The 20,101-nt window shown below is 50.6% G+C and overlaps 1 protein-coding gene across 1 annotated transcript in view; it reads left to right on the forward strand.

The window, feature by feature from the left end:
* The window catches only part of LOC135893424 (tyrosine-protein phosphatase non-receptor type 11-like), an 84,375-nt gene that overhangs the window by 56,505 nt on the left and 7,769 nt on the right, over positions 1-20,101 (forward strand). The window contains exons 3-9 of the mRNA XM_065421238.1: positions 11,162-11,356; positions 14,301-14,493; positions 14,671-14,790; positions 15,422-15,535; positions 15,902-15,998; positions 16,662-16,741; positions 17,857-18,012. Of these exons, the coding sequence (XP_065277310.1) occupies positions 11,162-11,356; positions 14,301-14,493; positions 14,671-14,790; positions 15,422-15,535; positions 15,902-15,998; positions 16,662-16,741; positions 17,857-18,012 (955 nt within the window). The remainder of the gene's footprint in view (positions 1-11,161; positions 11,357-14,300; positions 14,494-14,670; positions 14,791-15,421; positions 15,536-15,901; positions 15,999-16,661; positions 16,742-17,856; positions 18,013-20,101) is intronic.

A 20,101-nucleotide genomic window follows, 5' to 3' on the forward strand; every position in this document is an offset into this window, starting at 1 on the left:
TTCAAAGTGAGCCACTGACGGCATCTCGGTAGAGTCAGGTATAGTGTGTGAGAAGCAGCATCTGCCTGCACAAGCTTTCCTTTCCAGCACTCTGCCCACACACGCCTGCCATTCCAGTGCCTTGCCGGGGCTCCGTTCTTAGCTGGCCCTTCGGCACTACCCTGATGATGATGCAAACTGCCCTTAAATCTGCAATCCCTTCTGTTCTGCTCCTGGCGCACGCTGTGATGGAAGGGTTAAAATGCCAATGACCTCCTCCAAAATAGCTGCTGCTAGCCAAAGCTTCCCAGATCTCTTGTGTAAGGAAGTCTCTGTTCCTTGTTCTTGCAGGTGTGTGGGGAGGGGGGGCAGCAGAGGGGGAGAGGAGGGTGATTTGGGATTTCAGGGGAGTACCTGGAACATTTTTCTAGAGGAAGATGACGCTTGTGTTGCCATTTAGTCTGATCCATGATGATTTTACATCAGGGGTCAGTTATTGTATGTGCAAGAGTGTAGGTGCTTTCCCACTACTCTTTGGGAACCAGGATGCTCGGTTACTATTTGTAGCCCAATGGAATCTTGAGCTGGATAGTCTCTAGGTGTTACCACAGGATAAATATTGACTTAAAAAAGAAACTGTGGGTAGCTCAACCCAAATCAAATGTCCCTCGCCCACGGCCAGCAAGGTCTGTATCAAGCACAAAACACGAAGTTTACCTTGAAGTCTTAATATTTATCAATTGTGTGGCCACAACCCACTGCCACATTCTGATTCAATGGAAATTCTGAACCAACTTCGCACACACAGTATGAAATCAGCAATGGCTGTGACACTTAGAGGCACTTTCCTGGAAACATTTAAGTTTGTGCATTTGATTTTTGCAACCCAGGTGTCATATCTGAAGTGTCAGATGCTTAAGCGATGGAAAAAATCTTTCTCCCTGATTATCTTACCTTTGACAACGTACTGTCATCTAAAATCTTCCCACCTTAGCTCCCTTCTCATTTCTGGTGACTGCCTTCAAATGCTGGCTTTGTCACACACATGGGGCCATGTGCATGATGTATGGTATCTCCTCTTGCACACCTTTCATGAGTCAGGAAAGCAGTTCTGCACGTGCTTGTGTCCCATTGAAACTGATGCCATGTTAAGTGTGTGCTTTCATGAATTGGAACTATAAAGCATAGATCAGTGTACAGAATGAGTAGCATTAGATTATCTGAGTTCCAACCAATCTTGTTGTCCAGCATGTTCTTCAAAGAACCAAATGGGTCTGAAAAGTCAGGAGCAGAAAGTACCTTTTCAGAAAGCAACCTCGCCTTCCACCTTCAGCTTCTCCAAGAATGTGTGAAAAGGCAGCTCCCTTTGTGAGAGAGGGGATGTGGGCCCAGGAGAGATGTTAGCTGTAGCTCTGGCTGACCAGACCCCAAACAGAGGGATCCACATGTTCATGGATCTCCAGATAAGTCTCTTTCGAGAGGCTAGCAGCTGTTTTGCAGAACCTCGGAAGCCTTCGACAAAAGATGCAGCAGCCTCTGTCCGCATCCCTTGAATGCCTCTTCCCACTGAATCCAGGTTGCGTAGAGAGAGGAAGATTTGCGTCTGTCCCTGCAGCAATTACTCTGTGTAGGGTTGGAAATGGAGTGATACCCTCTTTATCTTCTTTGTACTTATTTGGAAAATCAGGTAACTTCTGAGTGAGTCAGGTTAGTTCTTTCCAAACCAGTGAAAAATCTGAATGGAGACAAATTCAAAAACAACCTTCCATGGCTCCATCTCTCAGTTCTCTTCCTTCCTTCTGCCCCTCTCTTAGGATAGTTTTCAGCTAGTTAGTATAACACGTTGCCACACTTGGGATATTGCAAGCCCCTCATATTCTAGTGTCGGGAGAAGTTTGTTTTCTTGAGCAGTCTTTATTTTTGACATGGGTCTGTGAGCACTGAGCCTTTTGTTAACGGAGTCTGTCTCAAGCTCTGTGCACTTCAGCAGTGCTAACAGAACGCATTTAATAATAGCTATGCATAAATATTTGATTCAGCATAGAGCAGAAAGGGTCTTGCAACTTTAGCTGAAGAAATGCAGCCGTGACTCTAATACTCAGATTAAGGGGGAGATAACTCACGAGAAACCGTTGTATATTATCTTATTGTGCCTGTAGAGTGTCTAGCCCAGTGTGATCCTGATCTGTTATCTGTATTCCAGTAGCACCTAGATACACTAACAAGGTGACTGTGCACACATCAGTGGGTTACTTAGTGCTGAATTACCCTTTCAGGGACTGGCTCATGTGGGTTATGAGAAGTAGAATCTTTTCACAGGGACCTGGCAACAAGCCAATCCTTCCTGTTTTATTACAGTTGCACACAAAGCCAGTCTAGAGCAGGATCTTGGGGAACAATGGGGCACTTTGGGAAAGATTTTGTTTTTGTTAAACTTTCACAGGTTTGTAAAACTTAATTTGGTTTGAAGGCCAGTTACAGAAAATGTTAGGGCGGGCGGTGTGGAATGGTGACATCAGAGGTTGCTCAGCCAGTCGTCTTAGAGTTGATTTGCATAGATGATATTTGCATATTGCATTCTCGATTAAAAGATGTTCTAAAAATACCGTAAACGTTAGGCCTGTTTTCACTTCGCACTTAATCACAACTCTCTCTTATCGGTTCAAAGGAAGGACCGGATGCTAATTAGGGTTTTGATACCCAATCTTATAAAGCTCAATACTGGCTCTTATCAGAACTAGCCTTTTATACCAGGGATGATATGATGGAGGTTACTTGGGAGAAGCAGGGAGAGACCCTGGACTGTGCTAGGCATCCTCTGTTCTCATGTGGGAACTGTAGTGGGTGCTTCTAACTGGGTCTCTGGCCTTTTGAAGCATCCAAATATTTAGAATCACTTCTGAGAAAAGCAAGGATCCATTTACAGAATCAGCCAGCTCTCTGTAAATAACTTTAAACAAGGGGAAACAGTATTTTGAAAGTTTCCTGAGATGCAGCTGGCCTTGGGCCATAGCGTAACACAAATCTGTTAAAAGCACCTAATAGAGATCCTATTAACTTGGTAAATAGGTCACATTTTATGGGAACAGATCTTATCTAGGTTTGCTGCATACAATAGAAAATGCTTCTGGGTAATAACATCTTGCTAGAGTGCTTCTCTAGTGATATCCCTATTAACACTTCTGTAGGACACTGTTATTGTTAGCTAGACATTGGATTTTATAGGTTGTTCCCCCTTCCTCCCTGCAAAAGGTTGTAAAAGTACACTCCATCTGGTATTTGGATGCTTCAATCTGTAACCAAAGAGACAGAATTTGGGATTCTATCCTATGAATTGCATATACACACTGCAGGGTTCAAATCAAACTCTGTTACTGAGGAGATATTGTTTGTTTGCAAGAATATAGATACAATGAGGAGGAAAGGAGCTGAAAGAGGAATTCAAGAAATCTTGCGAAAACGTCTGTAAAAAAGCAATTGTCATTGCAGCTTAGTATGTTAGCACCTAGAGGTCCCATCGGAGAACACAATATATGTATGCTTGGTAAGACACAGTCCCAGCTTCAAAGAGTTGACAGTCTAAATAGGCCAGACGGAGAGTCATTTTCATTTAACGGCTAGGGAACCGAGAGACATGCCCAAGGTCACAAACGTCTGTGTCAGAGCTGGGATTAGAAACCAGCTGTTCTGAGTCAGTCAAGTGCCTTAATCGCAAGACCATCATTCTCGAGGGCTGGGTTTCTCACCTTACAAAAAGTAAATACAAATCCTGTTTTGTCTTCTAAAGGGCCAAACTCTCTGTGGATGTAACTGCAAGGAACTCAGTGGAGTGTCACTAGCAGAGAATTTGGCCTAAATACTTTGTTTGCTGATATTTCTTGCTTTACAAGTTTGACTCCGGGCTGTGGTTTGCCTGATACCTTGGTACATCCTGGGAATGCCTCCTTTGAATCATACATTTTGTTCTTCCCAAATCTGGCTTGACCAGCAAAGTTGGGGAAGTGTTTCTCTGGGACCAGCAGGCAGGGAACTTGTTCTGTATGGAAAGCTTGGAATCTGTGCAGCACAAATCTCCCGGAGAAACCACTGTCCACTGATGAGCTTGCTAATGGCCTAGATATCCTTGATATCTGTGCACCATCCTGGGTCCATGATGTGCCCCTGTGCTCGGTAGTGCATGTGCAGTGCCTGGTACTACCCTGCTGATTCACGTAAGCAATCCCTGACAGCATCTCAGGTGGGACGCATGTGATCTGGGAACACCTACTAGCTTTTCCAGAAGTGTCTCTCTCCTTTGTGGTGTTTTTTTAAGCACCCTACCAAGTGAATTCAAATGATAAGAGAATGGGTCTCCTCCTATTGGGGAACATTTCTTGTTGCCTTGTAATAGGAGGTGGGTATCTTATGTTTGTTCTGCCTGGGACGCTCTCTTCTCTCCATTGCAGAGAAATCTTGGGAGTGGTGGGTAGCGGGATGGGAGAACTCTCTGCCACCCTCTTGCCGCCCCCATTGAAGCCTGCATTGATTGAACCATCTGACCCATTCCATAATTACCCCATGTGATGATTGCAGGAGAAGTGCCCATCCAAGTTAGGCTGCTGTGTGAAGCCATCCCCCCTTGCCTCATGCTAGCTGTTGGGAAGGAGGAGATGGCATCAGGTCCACATGAGTGGATATTGATTTGGGGCCTGGTGAACTGTGAGACAGACGAGGCTGAGGGGGAGCTTAATGCAGCGTGGCTGAGGGGCACCTGTGGTCTGCGTGGACCTGTAAAGAAGGGAGGTGCTTCAACGCTGGGATTTCTCTCTAGCATGGGTCACCAAAGGTTCCGGCCCCCCACAAGGGAATCTCGTGCTGGTGAAAGATGCCAGAAGGTCTTTCTGAGAAAAGAAACAGGTGCAGCAACGGCACAGGCTCACATGTGCTTTGAACCTCAGCTGGAGAGACCGATTCTAGGGTGAGACTCAATCGCTCTCCACGCCCTTTTGATCCTTGGCCTCTCTGCTAAATGGCTGTACTGCGTCACCTATCCAATGGGGAAGAAGGCTGAGAACATTGGCTGATTTCACATAGGCCCCTGGGGCATCGGGTGGTGGTGAGTTCTAGCCTTCACGCACCCAACCTGGATTTGAACCATTAACCACCTGGATGATGACACTCGACTCCATTCCGGAGCCATTTAGTTCTGACTTCTGTCTGTCCAGTTGGATGTACGTCCCAAAAGGCAAGAGAATAACATTCAGCTTTCTTTGGCATGGTGCAATGGTAGAGAACTCAGCATTTTGTGAGAACCCAGGCTACTGTCTGATCAGGGCCAAGTTTTCAACCACGTTTCTAAAATACGTGGGAGGCTCTTCCTGTTTTGCATAGACAACATTTTGGTGTTTTGCAAGTGGGGTCACACGTTGCCTGATAAGCTTTAGGCTGTCTTTGTGCCTCTGCCCGATGAAACATGTGACCAAAAATACTTTGGGGGGGACAGCAGCCAAGCATGGCTCATGTTTTGACTCGTAGACCAGTTCTTCTGCCTTTGGTGCCAAAAATGATCCGATTCAGATGCCCGCCAATCTGAGCGTCTTCGGTCTAGAAATCTGCCTTGAAACCTAATGAGGCTGTTCTGGAAGTCTTGAGTCTGTTCTCAATTGGCCCAGTTAAGAAACAGCACAGAGAACAATTTCTCCCAAGGGGGAAATGTTATAATAAAGAAAATGCCAAATATTTTCAACCATCCAAAAAAAGAAAAAAGGGTTGTGGTTCACTTTGGGGCCATGGGCAGGGTTTGGGTGAGCTCTGAGCTCATGCAAAACATTTTGACCACCCATCGTGAGTTTTACCTAGTTGTTCTGAATGCTGGTGAGTAGCTGCATCCCCACTTCATTAGCAGATCATGTAGGACAGAATTCTTGTCCCTGGTAGGGCTCTTCCAGGCACTGCTGCTCTTCCTGCACATGAGAAGCTGATGTGAAGGTTATGAAAGGAAGGGTGGCCAGATTCAGGAGATCTTGTTTTGAATCCTGGCTCTGTCACCAATTTCTTGTGACCTTACACAAGTCCCTTTATCTCCTTGTGCTGCAGTTCTTCACCTATAGAATAGAAGTAAAAATGCAAAATAGCTCTCTCCTTTTATCTCTCCTCTAAGTAGATTGCAAAGCCTTCAGGGCAGGGACTGAGAGTCTCCGTGTTGATGCAATGCCTAACATGGTGGGGCCCTGATCTCTAACGGGGCCTCCAGATATGCCATTGTAATACAGGTTCTCGGGGTTTCTCATGAGAAGTTTGGAATGGACGCACCATCTGGCTCAGAGGGTTTTGAACTTGCTGACTGAAATCTCCAGAGAAGTTGGATCCTGCTAGCAAACAGTGCTGCGTCCGTGTGCTAGAACAATGTCCACGTTGTTAACGAGCAGTAGCAATGCCACTAGGTGAGCCGCATATCTCGACTTTGCTCTCTTTTTTTTCATCAGGCTAGGTCGTTGCATCGATGAGGATGTTGGGTCAGGATGTTGTTCTGGGATCGGGGTCTGTGGCCCAGTTTGAAACTGCTCAGGGAGACTTTTAAAGTTGCAAAAGGGCACCGGGCGGGGGAAATGAAATCCCTCAATGCCCTTTGTGCTAAGCATGACCTTGAGGGCTGCCTGGATAAAGGGCCCCAATTGTCCATTTTCTCTTTGCATCCATGCAGTGCTAGCAGTCTTTTGATCGGGGGGAGTGGGGGGCATTTCAGTGAACTGAGGCTTTGTAGGTTTTTAATGGGCTTGGGTTGTGGGGAGGGAGCAGCAGAATGAAGGAAACTTCAGAGCGTCTGGCCAAATGGCGAAGATGTGGCTTCCATCCGGTGTGTTCTGTGCTGAGCAAAGGCTCGCCGCGTCCAGCCTCAGGCACGAAACGGCTGGCGAGCGTCATCTGCCAGCTGTGATTGGATCAGTAATGATGCTGCCCAATTTAGGACAAAACTTTTGCCCGGCCAGGCTGCCACATTGGGGAAGCGGAGCCTAGAGATCTCCCCCTCTTGATGCTTTTATAAGCACAAACTCACTTTGCATAAGGGGTAGATAAGGTCTGATTTTAACCCACGCTCACTCTCTGCCTCTCTCACTAAAGATGTTTCCAGCGCGTGTGGTGACGATTACCATCTCTGACTATGGTCAGGGTGTTTTTGAAGGGCTGAGTAACCACAGTTGGAGACAGACTTTGAAAAGACTTTCCACTTTTCTCTGGAAAAGCTGGCCCAGAATCCCCTTGGAAATCCTTCCCTAGCAGGTCAGTGGCAGGGTTCGTCATCTGCCTCCCAGATCCAGATGCTCCCAGACCTTTTTTAAGGCTGTGTCTATACTACAACTAGAACAGACTCCGAAAGGGTCCGATTCAAGCCGCAGTTACAGACGGGTGTTAACCATGTCCCAGTAACTCCATCAAAACACCAGACCTTTCAAAACAGTCGCTCGTGCTCTGCCTTTGGCGCACGGCAGCTTCGTTTCTTGAGGACTGAAATGCTGTGGTCTATCTCGAGCTTTTGTGCTCAGTATATGGGGTTTCTGGGCAAAAGGTCAGACTCAAATTCATCGCTCGGCATCGTGCGCCTCTGTTTACTGCGTGGGACGTACTGTGACAAGGAGTGCAGTGCCGGCCCCTCCAGAGATGGGTTTCATGTATTGCTGGGCCAAAAATTCTACTGGCACGTAGAGTGGCTTTTCAGAAGCGCTCGGCATTGTCCTAGCTCCGCTCCGTTGACTCTACTGGGAGCTTCTGTGAAGAAGGGCTGGTTTGCTCATGGCAGCATCCTTATTTGCTTAAGAAACATCTCCCTCTGGCAGAACCAAAGGTAAACGGCCCGAGCTCCCCAGCATATGGGCACAGCTCCACAAGCCTGTGGAGCTTATGCCGGTTTACACCCGTGGAGGATCTGGCCTACCGTGGGTGGCTGATGAATCTTTGAGGAAGTGGAGCGGCTAGAGAACATGTTGCTACTGCTGCATTTCTGGAAGTCAGACTTTTGCCCTGGGTCACCGAGGGTTCAGAAATCCTGATGGCACTTAAAACTCATCTGCACGTCTTGAATAGCTTTATTGATCTAAAATAATGCAGCTATGTGCATTTGAAAGGGACTTGCCCGCTGTGCTGGACCTGAATAAGAGATGCTCTTTCGCAAAATCCATTGGCTTTGACAGTCACGTCATCCCTCTGGTATTGCTGCTGAGGATTAAATGAAATGTATTTAGTGTAACGAGTTAGCCCTCCTTTCCTCATTTGATTCCTGCCATAGTGATGTCACAAGCCTCCCTTTTGATGTCACGGTCCCTAGATGCAGAAATGATTGTGCTGTCAACTGATGGGGTGACTCTAGGCTGGAAACCCAGCGGAGGACCCAAATCTGGGCCAAAAAACGGGGCTAGATCATCAGGTGATGCAAACTGACTTAGCTCCATTCATGCTCATTCCATTTCATTGCTGGCTGGAGACACTGCAGGCCATCACGTGCACGCTTGCACCTGCTCGCAGTAGTGTAGATCAACTTGTCTGTACCCGGCATCCTCTGATTTCCCCCAACCCATTCTACAGTGAGGGGCGCTTTCTTCCTCACTCAGAATAACTGGAAGCAGCCCCTTGAGGAAAACTCAGCCTGCAAGGGCTTGTCTAGATTAGAGGAATTTGCACGGAAGCAGCTAAATTGATGTAAGACACTGCTGCAAAGTCTTGTAGGCGTGGGGCAAAGCTGGGCTTGTACCGGTGCCGCTGTCCGAGTGAGTTACATGGCTAAGCAGCACTGGTACCAGCCCCATTTCGCAGCAGTGTGGTGCTTCTAGACTGGCCTCGTATCCGCGTTGATACAGCTGCTGTAGTGCACAACCCGCAGTGTAGTCCAGGCGTAACCACGCCTCTTGCCGCTTTGCTCCTCGACACGCAGCCGGCTCCTGGGGTGACCTGTTGAAAGCAGCCTTGCCCAGGGACTGTTCGACACCCAGGGAAGGGCTTGTGTTTAGTCAGTGGGCTTTGGATGTGGCTCTTTGTTCCATTTGACCCCGCGCAGAATACGTCCGGCCCTTTTAATTCTGTGTTCTCCGAAGCCGGTGACTCTTCTGCATGACCTAGCCCACCCCTTGCACCTCCCAGGTCGTCTCCGTCCTGCTGTAGGAGTTGCTGTGGCAACAAATAGAGGCCAGGAGCTGCTTGTCCTCCCTGTCTGTCTGTCTCTTTCTCAGCGACCGGCTCCCAGCCACTATGGCTGAGCTCAGCAGGGCTGCCGCTAAGTGCATTTAAAATGCAATTCGCCTGCCTCTCGGAAAGGTTAGCAAGTGCTGTGGCAGGAGCTGGCTGGGTTTTACAAGGGCTGAGGGGGCCCTTGGAAGAAGCTGGTAAACGCACGTACTTGGGGCTCCGAGAGACACCAGGGCAGAGCATGTGGCAAAGCGGGGATGGGCGGAGTTTGCTCGGATGCTCTGAGCACTGGACTAGCGTCTCATCGCGCCCAGACCCCTGTGGGAAAGGGTCGGAGGGAAACCAAAATGAGTTCCGAGTGCAAGTCCGTCCTAGCCAACTGTCTCGATGGCTTTAGAGGTTGGGGTGGGATGGAGGGAGAGAATGAAATAATCCAGCTCTGTCCACGTTCTACTGCTTATTTGCTTTTAATGCTGAGGGGTGGTGGGGACCTGGACTCTAGCCAAGGTCGGGTTGTCACTTTCCTTTCCAAGACAGGTCACACGTGGGCTGGAAGCTTTCTCCCCAGGTCACGGCCAGTGCGCGGTATCTAAATCCTGCTCTTCCTGTCGTAGGCTCCTCTCCCAAGTCTAGAAATGGGCACCAGCTGCATTCTGCAGCATCCGCTTTTCTCCTCCCGCGCTGGGCTCGAGGACCTCTGCACAACCCATGGAGGCGAGCCTCCAAGCCTGGGTCGACAGACTCGGTTGTGCTATCGCACTGAAAACAGTGGTGTAGACAATGCTTTCGAGTTGTAACTTGCTCTCTGAAGCCTCGGCAGAGGGGTGGGCCGTTTTTAGCATTGGAGCATGAGCCCGTCCCTCTGGGCTCGGCACCTGCTTGCTGCCGTGGGCTGTGTAGACGTAGCCTGTTCAGCTCTGCCAGTGGACCTGAATCCTGACCTGCATCCAGTCCTGGGTCCTGTGCAACAATGCTGTTGCAACTCTGTCCTGCTTGTGTAACGCCGACAGACCCCGGTTGTCAGCGGGCGGGATCGAACCTGGGACCTCTGGAGCTTAGTGCATGAGCCTCTACCGCATGAGCTAAAAGCAAACTGGTTGTTAGCTAAGGCTGTAGAGCAGACTCATCTAACGCTAAGTGGTCTAGGTGCCACTAGATGGGACAGAACGCCGCACCCGGGAGGTGTGTGGGTTACACTTGCATCTAGGAACACCCTGCTAGTTCAATCCTGGAGCAGGCATGCAGAATTTGTGCACAAGTTCTGTCTTGTGTCCTGAATAAATGTCTATCGGGTGCTAGGAAGCAATCATCCTCGCTCTGTCCCGAGGTTCCAGGCTCTGAACCTGGGGTTAGTAGGTAACACGCACGCACCAGCGACCCTTAGCAGCGATCTCCAAGATGCTCTAACTGGGAGAGGGAGCCGTAGATCTCCGAACTGGAGTTAGAAAGGAGAAAACATAGTCTGAACCAAGTACAGACACCTCTGGGGCTCTTAAGCACCTGTAGGGCCCGAGTTGATGGGAGAGGCAAATGCCCAACTCCTCTGAAAATCAGGCCCCGAGGTGCTTTTAAATGGGGCACTGCTGGGGGAAAAAATACTAATTATCTGATGTGAGGTTTGTGCGATATGACTCCAGTTGATGCGGATGCTTATAAATGTGTGTGTATCCGCAGAGGTAGTGTTGCTTAGTGGGCAGAATGCTGGACTGGGACTCAGGAGACCTGGGTTCCATTTCCAGCTCTGCCACTGGCCTGCTGACTGACTTGGGAAACTGAGGCATGGGGAGGGAGTTGCTTGCCCATCTGTAAAATGGGCGTAATGGGGGTACCAGCCTCCTTTGAAAAGCCTCTTGAGATCTGCTGCTTGAGTGCTAGATAAGAGCTGTTTGTTACGATGCCCTCATGTTTGAATTCTACTGGGGGCCCTGGACTCCGAAGCTCACTGCCTGTGTGTGCTGTGTTCCCCGCCCTTCCCTCCCCCCCCCCCCCCCCGCACTGATACAATGTCTGTCTTCTCCCACACCAGGAGAAACGATGAGGTGACGCACATTAAGATCCAGAACACTGGAGACTACTACGACCTCTATGGAGGGGAGAAGTTTGCTACCCTGGCCGAGCTGGTACAGTACTACACTGAGCAGCAGGGGCTGCTGCGGGAGAAAAACAGCAACGTGATTGAGCTGAAATACCCTCTGAACTGCCAGGACCCCACCTCCGAGAGGTGAGCTGCTGCTCTCGGCCTGCCTGGCCCGGGGGACCTCTCAATGAACATGCCGGGCAAATCCCCAAGCATCACTCACTGAGGCGCTCCAAGGAGGTTTGCGCTGCAGCTAACCATGCACCTGGGCTGGGTTTGGAATGGAGCCCAAAACTGGGCGCGTTTGGGTTTTATAGTCCAAGAGCTGCCCACATAGACCCTCGTGATCCCTTTCCCGTCCTGTTCAGCAGTGCGTTGCCCCCCCCGCCACCCCTTGTGACAGTCATTAGAACCGAGAACCTGTAACACTGGGGATCCCTTTGACTTCTGTTGAATTGCAAACTTGCCTCCGGTAACCTCAGACTTTCCCTGAGTCCCAGATTAGCGCCCCCGCCCCCACCCCCATGACCATCGCGCTCCGATTTCCCCAGTGTCACATGCCCCCAAAAAGCTGGCCTGCCTGGACCAGAAAGGGAAATGCATGGGCAGGCAGGCGGAGATGCCACTTACGACCCCTAATTACTCTAACTTTAGCAGCCACAGTCAGTCGGCGGGACAGTCTCACTTCCTGAAATGGCAGCTCCGCTCCCTGTGCACTATCATGTGAGCTGCGAGGGGCTGGGAAGTCCCTCCGGCTCATGTGCTGCCTGGTTGCTAAGACGGGTTAGTTGCTCATTCCATCCTGCAGCATGAGAAGCAGCTAACACTAGCAGAAGCCCTGGAGAAGTGGAAACCCCCCTTGTATTGATTCCCTCCAAAGAGACTCTGGCATGGCGAAAGGTTTTTTTTTTTTTAAAGGATTTCTGCTCATTGCCAGCACTATGTGACTCCGGTGTTTAAGAAAAATGGGCCCCAGGTCCAGGAATACAAGGAGGTGGGGGCTGCAGATGTGGATGGGCAGAGCTGTGTGGGGATCTGGCTCTGGAATAGCAGAGGGTGCTAGGAACGGGGATTGAGGCGCATTTGCAGAGCAGCATGTGGGAAGCGTGCGCGGTGCCTGGCTGGCTCTAGCAAAGTGCTGTCATTCCATCACTTTCAGCAGCAATAAAATTCACCCATACGTGTAATCCTAATACAGTCTCAAATCGGTGTGAAGTGTCTTGCTCTTCAGGTTCCCCACAGCCCGTGGCTGAAATCGCTGTCATCACAGCCCGCTCTGAAAGATCGGCCTTGCTGGCTCCCACTCCATAAACGTCGTCCTCTGGGACAAAGTTACCGAGACATGACGTGATGCCGTTGCATCGTCCCTGGAAGATATTTTGGGCCACTTTGAATTCCCAGCAGCCTGGCTTGCAGGCCAGGAGCCAACCTCATCAAACTGGGAACCAAGTGGCATCTGCCCAGAGACACTGTTCAGTTGTTGATTGAGCGTGGGCACCGGATGCCCTGAGGCAGAGAAGCTCTGCTTTAGCATCATCTGTATTACAATAGTGACGAGAGGCCTGATTGTGCTGGGTGTTGTATGCACGCAGTAAGATAGTGCCCACACCCACCGAAGAGAGTAAATCTAAGCCGATGAGACAAGACTGGGAGAAAAGGAAGAGGAGTACGGCTGGAGCACTGGCACACAGACAGATTTACCCAAAGTCACGCTGGAAGTTTGTGGTAGAGCAGGAAACAAACCATGGGTCTCCCAAATGCTAAGCTAGTGCTCTAACCACTGGACCATCCTTCCATGATCAAGGCTAAACTAACAAGGCTGCTGGACCTAAGTGAACAAACGAGTCCAGGAATAAAAGCAGCATGTTCCAGTTGTGGAGCAGGGCTAGGAGGAACTGTTCTGTGCTCAGCCAGCCCTACTTCTGATTCACTAGGTAGCTTTGAGAAAGTAACATAACTGCTGTGTGGGAAATGGCCACTTTTGTAAAGTGCTGGGGTTCTGCAGATGAAAAGTGTTGTTTCAGTAGGAGCTCTCACTTAACTAAAGCATGTGTCCCTCTGTCCAGAGCATGTTAGCGCTGCCATCTAGTGGAGAAGGTGTGGAACAATAAGTGGCTTGCATTTTAAAAGCAGGGTGGCATGGAGATAGGAAGGTAATTCTGTGCAAGGTGAGAGAGGGGTTGTAGTTTCCTGGTAGAGCAGATCAAATCCTGCTGTTTTCCCAAACTCTCAGCGCAGCAGAAAGCAGAAGGCCCATCGGTGATTTGTCTCCAGTGTTCTTAAATCTCAAGGTGAATTTGGTGGTCAGGAAAGTGAGTGGCTGAATGGTGCTAACTGGAGCGTGTGGGGTTATTGTGCAAATCCTACACAGACCCACAAGGTGCGGTCTGCTAATGCATCTCATTCCTGAGCTGCAGCAACCTCTGCTATTCCACTTGTGGGCTTTTGCTGACCAAAGACTGCTAGTTATGAGTGTCCTGCTGTGTCTCTCTTTAAATATAGATGTTCCCTAATGAGATCTGCTAGACTGATTTCACTTGTAACGTAATGAGGAGCTGATCCCAGAGGGATAAATTAGTATATTAAACCAATGTGTTCTCTGAGGCTACTGCCGTTTTGTATTTGTCCGGTGGGGCAAATAAAAGTCCTGATGTTTCCATCCTGTCAGCCGGGTGAAGTATTGATGTGCCATTGCAGCATATACCAACAATGTCCCTGGGGTTTTACTCCTAAAATATTCCAAGCTGGGGACTTTCCCCAGTTAGGCAGTGGGGATGAGAGCTGTAAAACCAGTGTCTCATGAGTGGTAAGGATAGCTGTATAAACTTGGCGTGCCCGCTTTGCAGGAGCTCATGGGAGCACTCTTTCTGGGTTTAGCTTGAGAAGTTCCCATCTCTGCTCTGTCTTCTCTGGTTCGGGCCTGGGGTTTGCAATAAAAACTGAAGCCAGGTAGCATCATAAAAGTTTTTGGCCCAGTCTTAGTGGCATCTGAATCACCACCTGTCTATAGGGAGGCAAATCTTTTCTCTGAGTGCTGCTATATCTGTGTGTCTCACCTCCACCCTGATTGCCTTCTCCATTCTCCCAGGTGGTACCATGGGCACCTGACTGGCAAAGAGGCAGAGAAGCTCTTGACGGAGAAAGGCAAGCCAGGGAGCTTTCTGGTGCGGGAGAGCCAAAGCAAACCGGGGGACTTTGTCTTATCAGTGCTGACGAATGAAGACAAGATGGACACAGGAGACCGGAAGCCACGGGTGACTCATGTGATGATCCGCTACCAGGTGGGAAACCCTGAACTGGCTGTTAGGATGGGGAGTTGGTTTTCTTTGCTCTCCTCAGGCCCCATCCAGCTCCCCGTGGAGTCCAGTGGGAAGAATTCCACTGACACCAGCGAGCGTTGGATCAGGCACACGATGCGTGCTCTGATCACACTAATGACTCGCCACTTCCTCCCGCAGCCAGATGGGAAGTATGACGTTGGGGGAGGCGAGAGGTTCGACACGCTCACGGACCTGGTGGAGCACTACAAGAAAAACCCCATGGTGGAGAAATCCGGAGCTGTGGTTCATCTGAAACAGGTGACTACTACTAAACGTGGACTCGGTACACATGAACTAACTAACCCTCCCAAGAACACGTCACGGGGTGCTCTGTCCAATCCCGTTTTACAATGGGATCGTTGTTTGCATTCCCTCTGGTGTCCATGTAGCGGCTTCCCATAAGATGTTTCCGCCCCCCAGCCTGGCTTCTCCCACTCAAACAGTGGTGCCTTAACAAACACTTTAGGAAGTGGAAGAGTTTGGGGGGTTGAGCCTGGAACCTCTTGCGTTATGCCATGCCATGACTCTGGCCTGAGCCTTGCTGCATTAGTGACCCTTGGCGACACTGTGCTTTTGTCGCCATCTAGTGGCTAGTCCACAAGCAGAGTTTTGTCTGCTACAGTGCCTGGTTCTCTGCCTTGGGTAGTAGATTCCTGCTTTTTAGGTCCGGAGATAGTGGCCACTGCCCGACCCGAGCACATCCTGTGACACTGCCATGAGCCCAGCATTACAACTGCAGGATCGAGCCGAAGATGCGCAGGAGGGTGGGTGTGTGCTTTGAAGCCCATCCTCTAGCGAGTTGGTGGGGAGAGAGCAGGGCCCCCCTGTGGGAGTGGAGTCCCAGTGTCCCGGGGCGTCGCTCTGCGTTCTGACCCTGCCTACCTTTCAGCCCTTTAACGCCACGCGCATCAACGCCGCCAACATCGAAAACCGAGTGAAGGAGCTGAACAAAATGGCGGATCACAGCGAGAAGGCCAAGCAAGGGTTCTGGGAAGAGTTCGAGGTACAGGAGTCCGGCTGTGTTACCCCTCCCCTACCGCCACCCGCAGAGGATGTGATCTCAGCATTGAAATATCAGGCTTGCCCAGTGTCTGAGCATGAAGGGAGGTATCCACCCCCTCACAACTGTCTGCCCTGCCCTATCTGAGGGAGTTCCCTGCACCTCCTCTCCTCCCACCCATGCCGTGTTTGTGGGATCCCTCTCCTAGTCCTACCCTCCTCTCCTCCATTCCTTGTTTCTCGAGGAGCCCCCTCCTGGCTCCCCATCTCTCCAATGCCATGTTGGAGGAACCCCCCCCCATCCCTCTCTGGTATCTGAGAGCCCCTTGGTTGTGTGTCACTGTTCACTTGCATGTCCCCTTCTCCCCAGATGCTGCAGCAGCAGGAGTGTAAGCTCCTCTACCCCAGGAAGGAAGGGCAGCGAGTGGAGAACAAAGCGAAGAATCGCTACAAGAACATCCTCCCCTGTAAGGAGACATTGGCTGTCGTTTTTTCTAGCCGCCGAGCATCTCTGGGGACAGTTGACCCGTGGTATTGGGGGCTGGGATTGTCTGGCATTTAGAGGCCCTGGCCTAATATTCACAAACCAGTGAATCGTTGCCAGTCTGCTAAGGAACGTGGGATTTGCCTATCGCATCAGAGCCGGGGTCCGTTCAGTTCAGCCCCTTTCTCTCGCTTTCCTGAACTCCGCACTGCCGCATCCCAGGGACTCTGGCAAAATGGGTTTTTCCTCCTTCCCCTTTGTGAAATCAAACCAGCCCAGAGCTCAGTTGAGCCTCGCTGGCGTCGGCCAAAAATCACATGAAGCCAGAGCTAGCCCCCGGGTAAGTGAGACCCGCTCGAGGGTTGTACCATTGTGCCCCTCACTGCTGTAGCCTCCAAGCGCCTCCCAGGAGTCTGGGCTTAGTTGTGGGTTTGTGGCGTACCCCAGAGCCAGGCAGAATGGACTGCCTTGATGCATCACTAGGGGAAATTTTCTCTCTCCACTCTGGAGTGGGACCCAATTAGCCCCAGCCCTGAAATAACCAGCTGGTCACGTGTGAATGATGCGGGTAAACTGTTGGGGGCCCGGTGTGCAGCGCGGTGATGCTTCTGCGCGGGGCTCGAATGTGGCTTCTCTTCCCATGCAGTCGATACCACGCGGGTTGCGCTCAGAGACGTAGATGAGAGCATACCGGGGTCAGACTACATCAACGCCAACTACATCAAGGTACGTCGGGAGGGAAAGGTGGCTCTTGCGGGTGGGGGAGGGGCAAGGTTGCCCCTCGCTACCCATGAGCGGGTGCAGTGGCTCCAAGAATGATACCGTCACAAAGGCAAGCCCAGCAGGAACCCCTGTATTTCGCTGGTCACAGGCCAGATGCCGTCTCTGCTGAGAATCCTCCTGCACTCCAAGCAGTTTCCTGATACTCCCTCACCAGTTCTGTAGACAGCTGCCGCTTTGGCAGGGTAAGAGGCCCCTGTGGGCTGCTCCCTGCAGCCAGAGAGACTCTTCCAGTCTGTATCTGGCAAGAGGAGCTGCTGCCTAATGCCCTGCGGTCCGCTCTGGAACTGACGCTTTGTCAGGTTGGCTCAAGGGAGGTCCAAGAGCCGGGAAACTAGTACCCGGACGCGCTGTCATTCTGGTGGCCAGAAAAAGCAGCAGGGCTGTGGTGCATAGAGCAGGAGTGTGTGTGTGTCGGGGGGGATAAAGGGGGGAAGCCTTGCTTTTTGGGGGGGGTGTGTGCTTCCAGACCTGAGGCTTTGCTATTGCTGGCGGGCGCCGTGTCCTGGCTGCCCCTGCACAGCGACTCTGGAGACGCCTCCGTCTCGATGTCCGGCACCGCTCTTCTAACCCCAGCCTTCCCTGCCAACGTGGCTCTGTTGCTCAAGGTTGTCAGCTGGGTCAAACTCATTTTCGCCTGGGAGCTGAAACCAATTTGGAGCCGGATTTCCAGCCGGGAACAGCTCAGGTGTTTAAGCCCCTAGTCTTCGCCATGTGATGGGGTCGCTTATTTTCCAGTCTGATTCAACCAGAACTTTGGCAGCTGTCTTGCGACCTGCATCTAGCACTGAGCAAATGGCAATAAGGCCCTGCAGAGGGTGTCTCATTAACACTGGTGATGGGGTATCGAGAAACTGCAAGCAGAACGATTTCTGTGTCCGGGGGGCTGATGTAGCTTGATCCCTAGAGGAAAGCCTGTTAGCATCAGGTGGCAGATGTTCCACTGGAGAGCTCATGCAGTGCCAGGCAGCCATGTCCTATAGGACTCCTCCATCTTCCCAGCTCGGGGCTGCACGGGGGCGGTCCTTGGTCCCTCACTCCTGTTTCCTTTCCACACCCAGAGCATACCCGAAGAGGGAAGGAGCTCGGAGCACTGCAAAGTCTACATCGCCACCCAAGGCTGCCTGCAGACGACGGTGAACGACTTCTGGGCCATGGTGTACCAAGAAAACACCCATGTCATAGTCATGACGACGAAGGAAGTGGAGAGAGGCAGGGTGGGTACTTGGTTTGCAGGTTGTCGTCAGACCAACATGCAGTGCATTGTCTGTGGAACCTCTTGCCCGCCAGGTGCATTTCATCCCTCCTGTTGGCCAGGCAATTTTAGATGGGAAAACTGCTGACTTGTGGTGCCTCAGCCTGGTGCCTCCATGATGACCAACTGATGGCAATAGTCAAAAGCAGGCCTAGTGCAGCTAAGGCAGTGGTGGGCAAACTGTGGCCCATCAGGGTAATCTGATTGCTGGCCACGAGACATTTTGCTGACGTTGATCATCCGCAGGCACGGCCCCCCCGCAGTGCCCAGTGGCCGCGGTTCTCTGTTCCCAGCTAATGGGAGCTACGGGAAGTGGCGGCCAGCATGTCCCTGTGGTGAGTTAGAATTGTACAACTTGTATATGCTCTGTCTGCATATATTTTCATACAGAGTTTAGGGGTGGGGGTCTGGAGAACGTGTTATGATACCAATAGAGCCACTAACCAGAACTGCTTCCACCGATAAGGAGAGGTTACCAAGGCTACACTAGAAACTTTTGCTGGTATATCAATGCCACTTAGGGTGGTGGGTTTTTTGTCTTGTTTTGTTTTAAAATGTCCCAAAATAGCTAATTTATTAAGGAAAGTGGTAGAAACTATGACAGCGAAAGCACTCTTGTGCCGGTGTAAGCTGTGTCTGAACTAGAAGACTCTCCCAGTATAACTGGTTGATAAATTGTTTAGTCAATTGCTTGACCACACTTTGGTGTGTAATGAAATATATTCAAGAGACGAGCATGTTTATTGCTGTAAGCCAATAATAATCTAGTACAGGCAAAAGGTTCTATGCAGTGAAGAAGCTGTCTCGTGCATCATTGTTACATTCACCTTATGCAGAAGGAGTGATCCCAAAGTTACACCTTTCAGCTGGTATTATTTATCCGATGATTTTACAAGTCACGCGTCACTAAAATCCAACCCCTCAATTTGTCCCACTTCCCTAAGTTGTTCTGTTCCTTCCTTCCTTTGGTTTGGATCCTGGCATTTTGGAAAGTGGTCCATGGAAGTACTTCCCTAGATTGTACTAAGACCTCGAACGAACGTGTCTTGATTTTTGATAAGTTTCCTATCTGCTTATGCCAAATGCTTGCTTCAGCAAATGCAAGGTGTTATGGGATATTTAGCATAAGTGAACAGGGTTGTATAAAAAGTATGGGTCAGTTTAGGCTATATAACTGCTATTGTGTGCTTAATGTGTACTGCTCTATGTACGGTGTGGATAATACCTATTGGTAATGTAATTGATGTATATATGCTAGCCCAGCATATATTAGTCAACAGCTAGACCAGCAAACCCTTTCTAGTATAGGCAAGGCCTTAATACGGTACAAAAATAGGGGATTGGTGGGGTTTTAGATGGGATGTTGGCAAGCAGCACCATGCATTGGGATGGCTCCGGAGTCATGGAGTGACCCATGTAACTGCACGTGGGACAGCAGGGGGTGCTGCAGGGCAGGACTGAAATGGATTGGCAGAGCTGTGCGCGCACAGAATAGGTGTGATATCTAGGGGGAAAGTGACCTTCTGTGAGATTAGACGTCTTTAGGCATTTGTCCTGCAGGCCAAAAAAGCCTTCCCATTGAGGGTCCCTGGGGGCAACGTGGGTAGGGGGTGGGTATCTCCACCCCAATCAAACTCTGGGTTGTTTAACCTCTCGCAAGCCGCCGCCTCCTTGCTGGAACCATCAGTCGGTTTCTTGCAGGAGGGGCTGGGGAGTGGGGGTCAGTGCTCCTGGGCTCTCTTCCTGGCTCAGCCACTGCCTCATGGTGTGACCGTGGGCAAGTCACTTATCCCAACGGTGCCTTGGATCTCTCTGCCTTTACACTTGTAAAGTGGGGACAGCACTTGGCACTGCTCAGTGTTGCTGCACGGGGAACCCCACTGCAGTCAGTGGGATTTCTGGGGGAGGAAGGTGCTATTTATCTGTGGTGAGGGTTCCCCGTAATGTTAGTCGTGCACTGTGGAAGTGCTGGTGTAACCCACCCCTGCTCGGGGTGGCGCTCTGCTAGCAGTGGCTGGGTCACACACCAAGGTTGAGGAATATTCTGCGGC

This window comes from Emys orbicularis, chromosome 22, assembly GCF_028017835.1.
Source record: "Emys orbicularis isolate rEmyOrb1 chromosome 22, rEmyOrb1.hap1, whole genome shotgun sequence".
NCBI classification, from domain to species: domain Eukaryota; kingdom Metazoa; phylum Chordata; order Testudines; family Emydidae; genus Emys; species Emys orbicularis.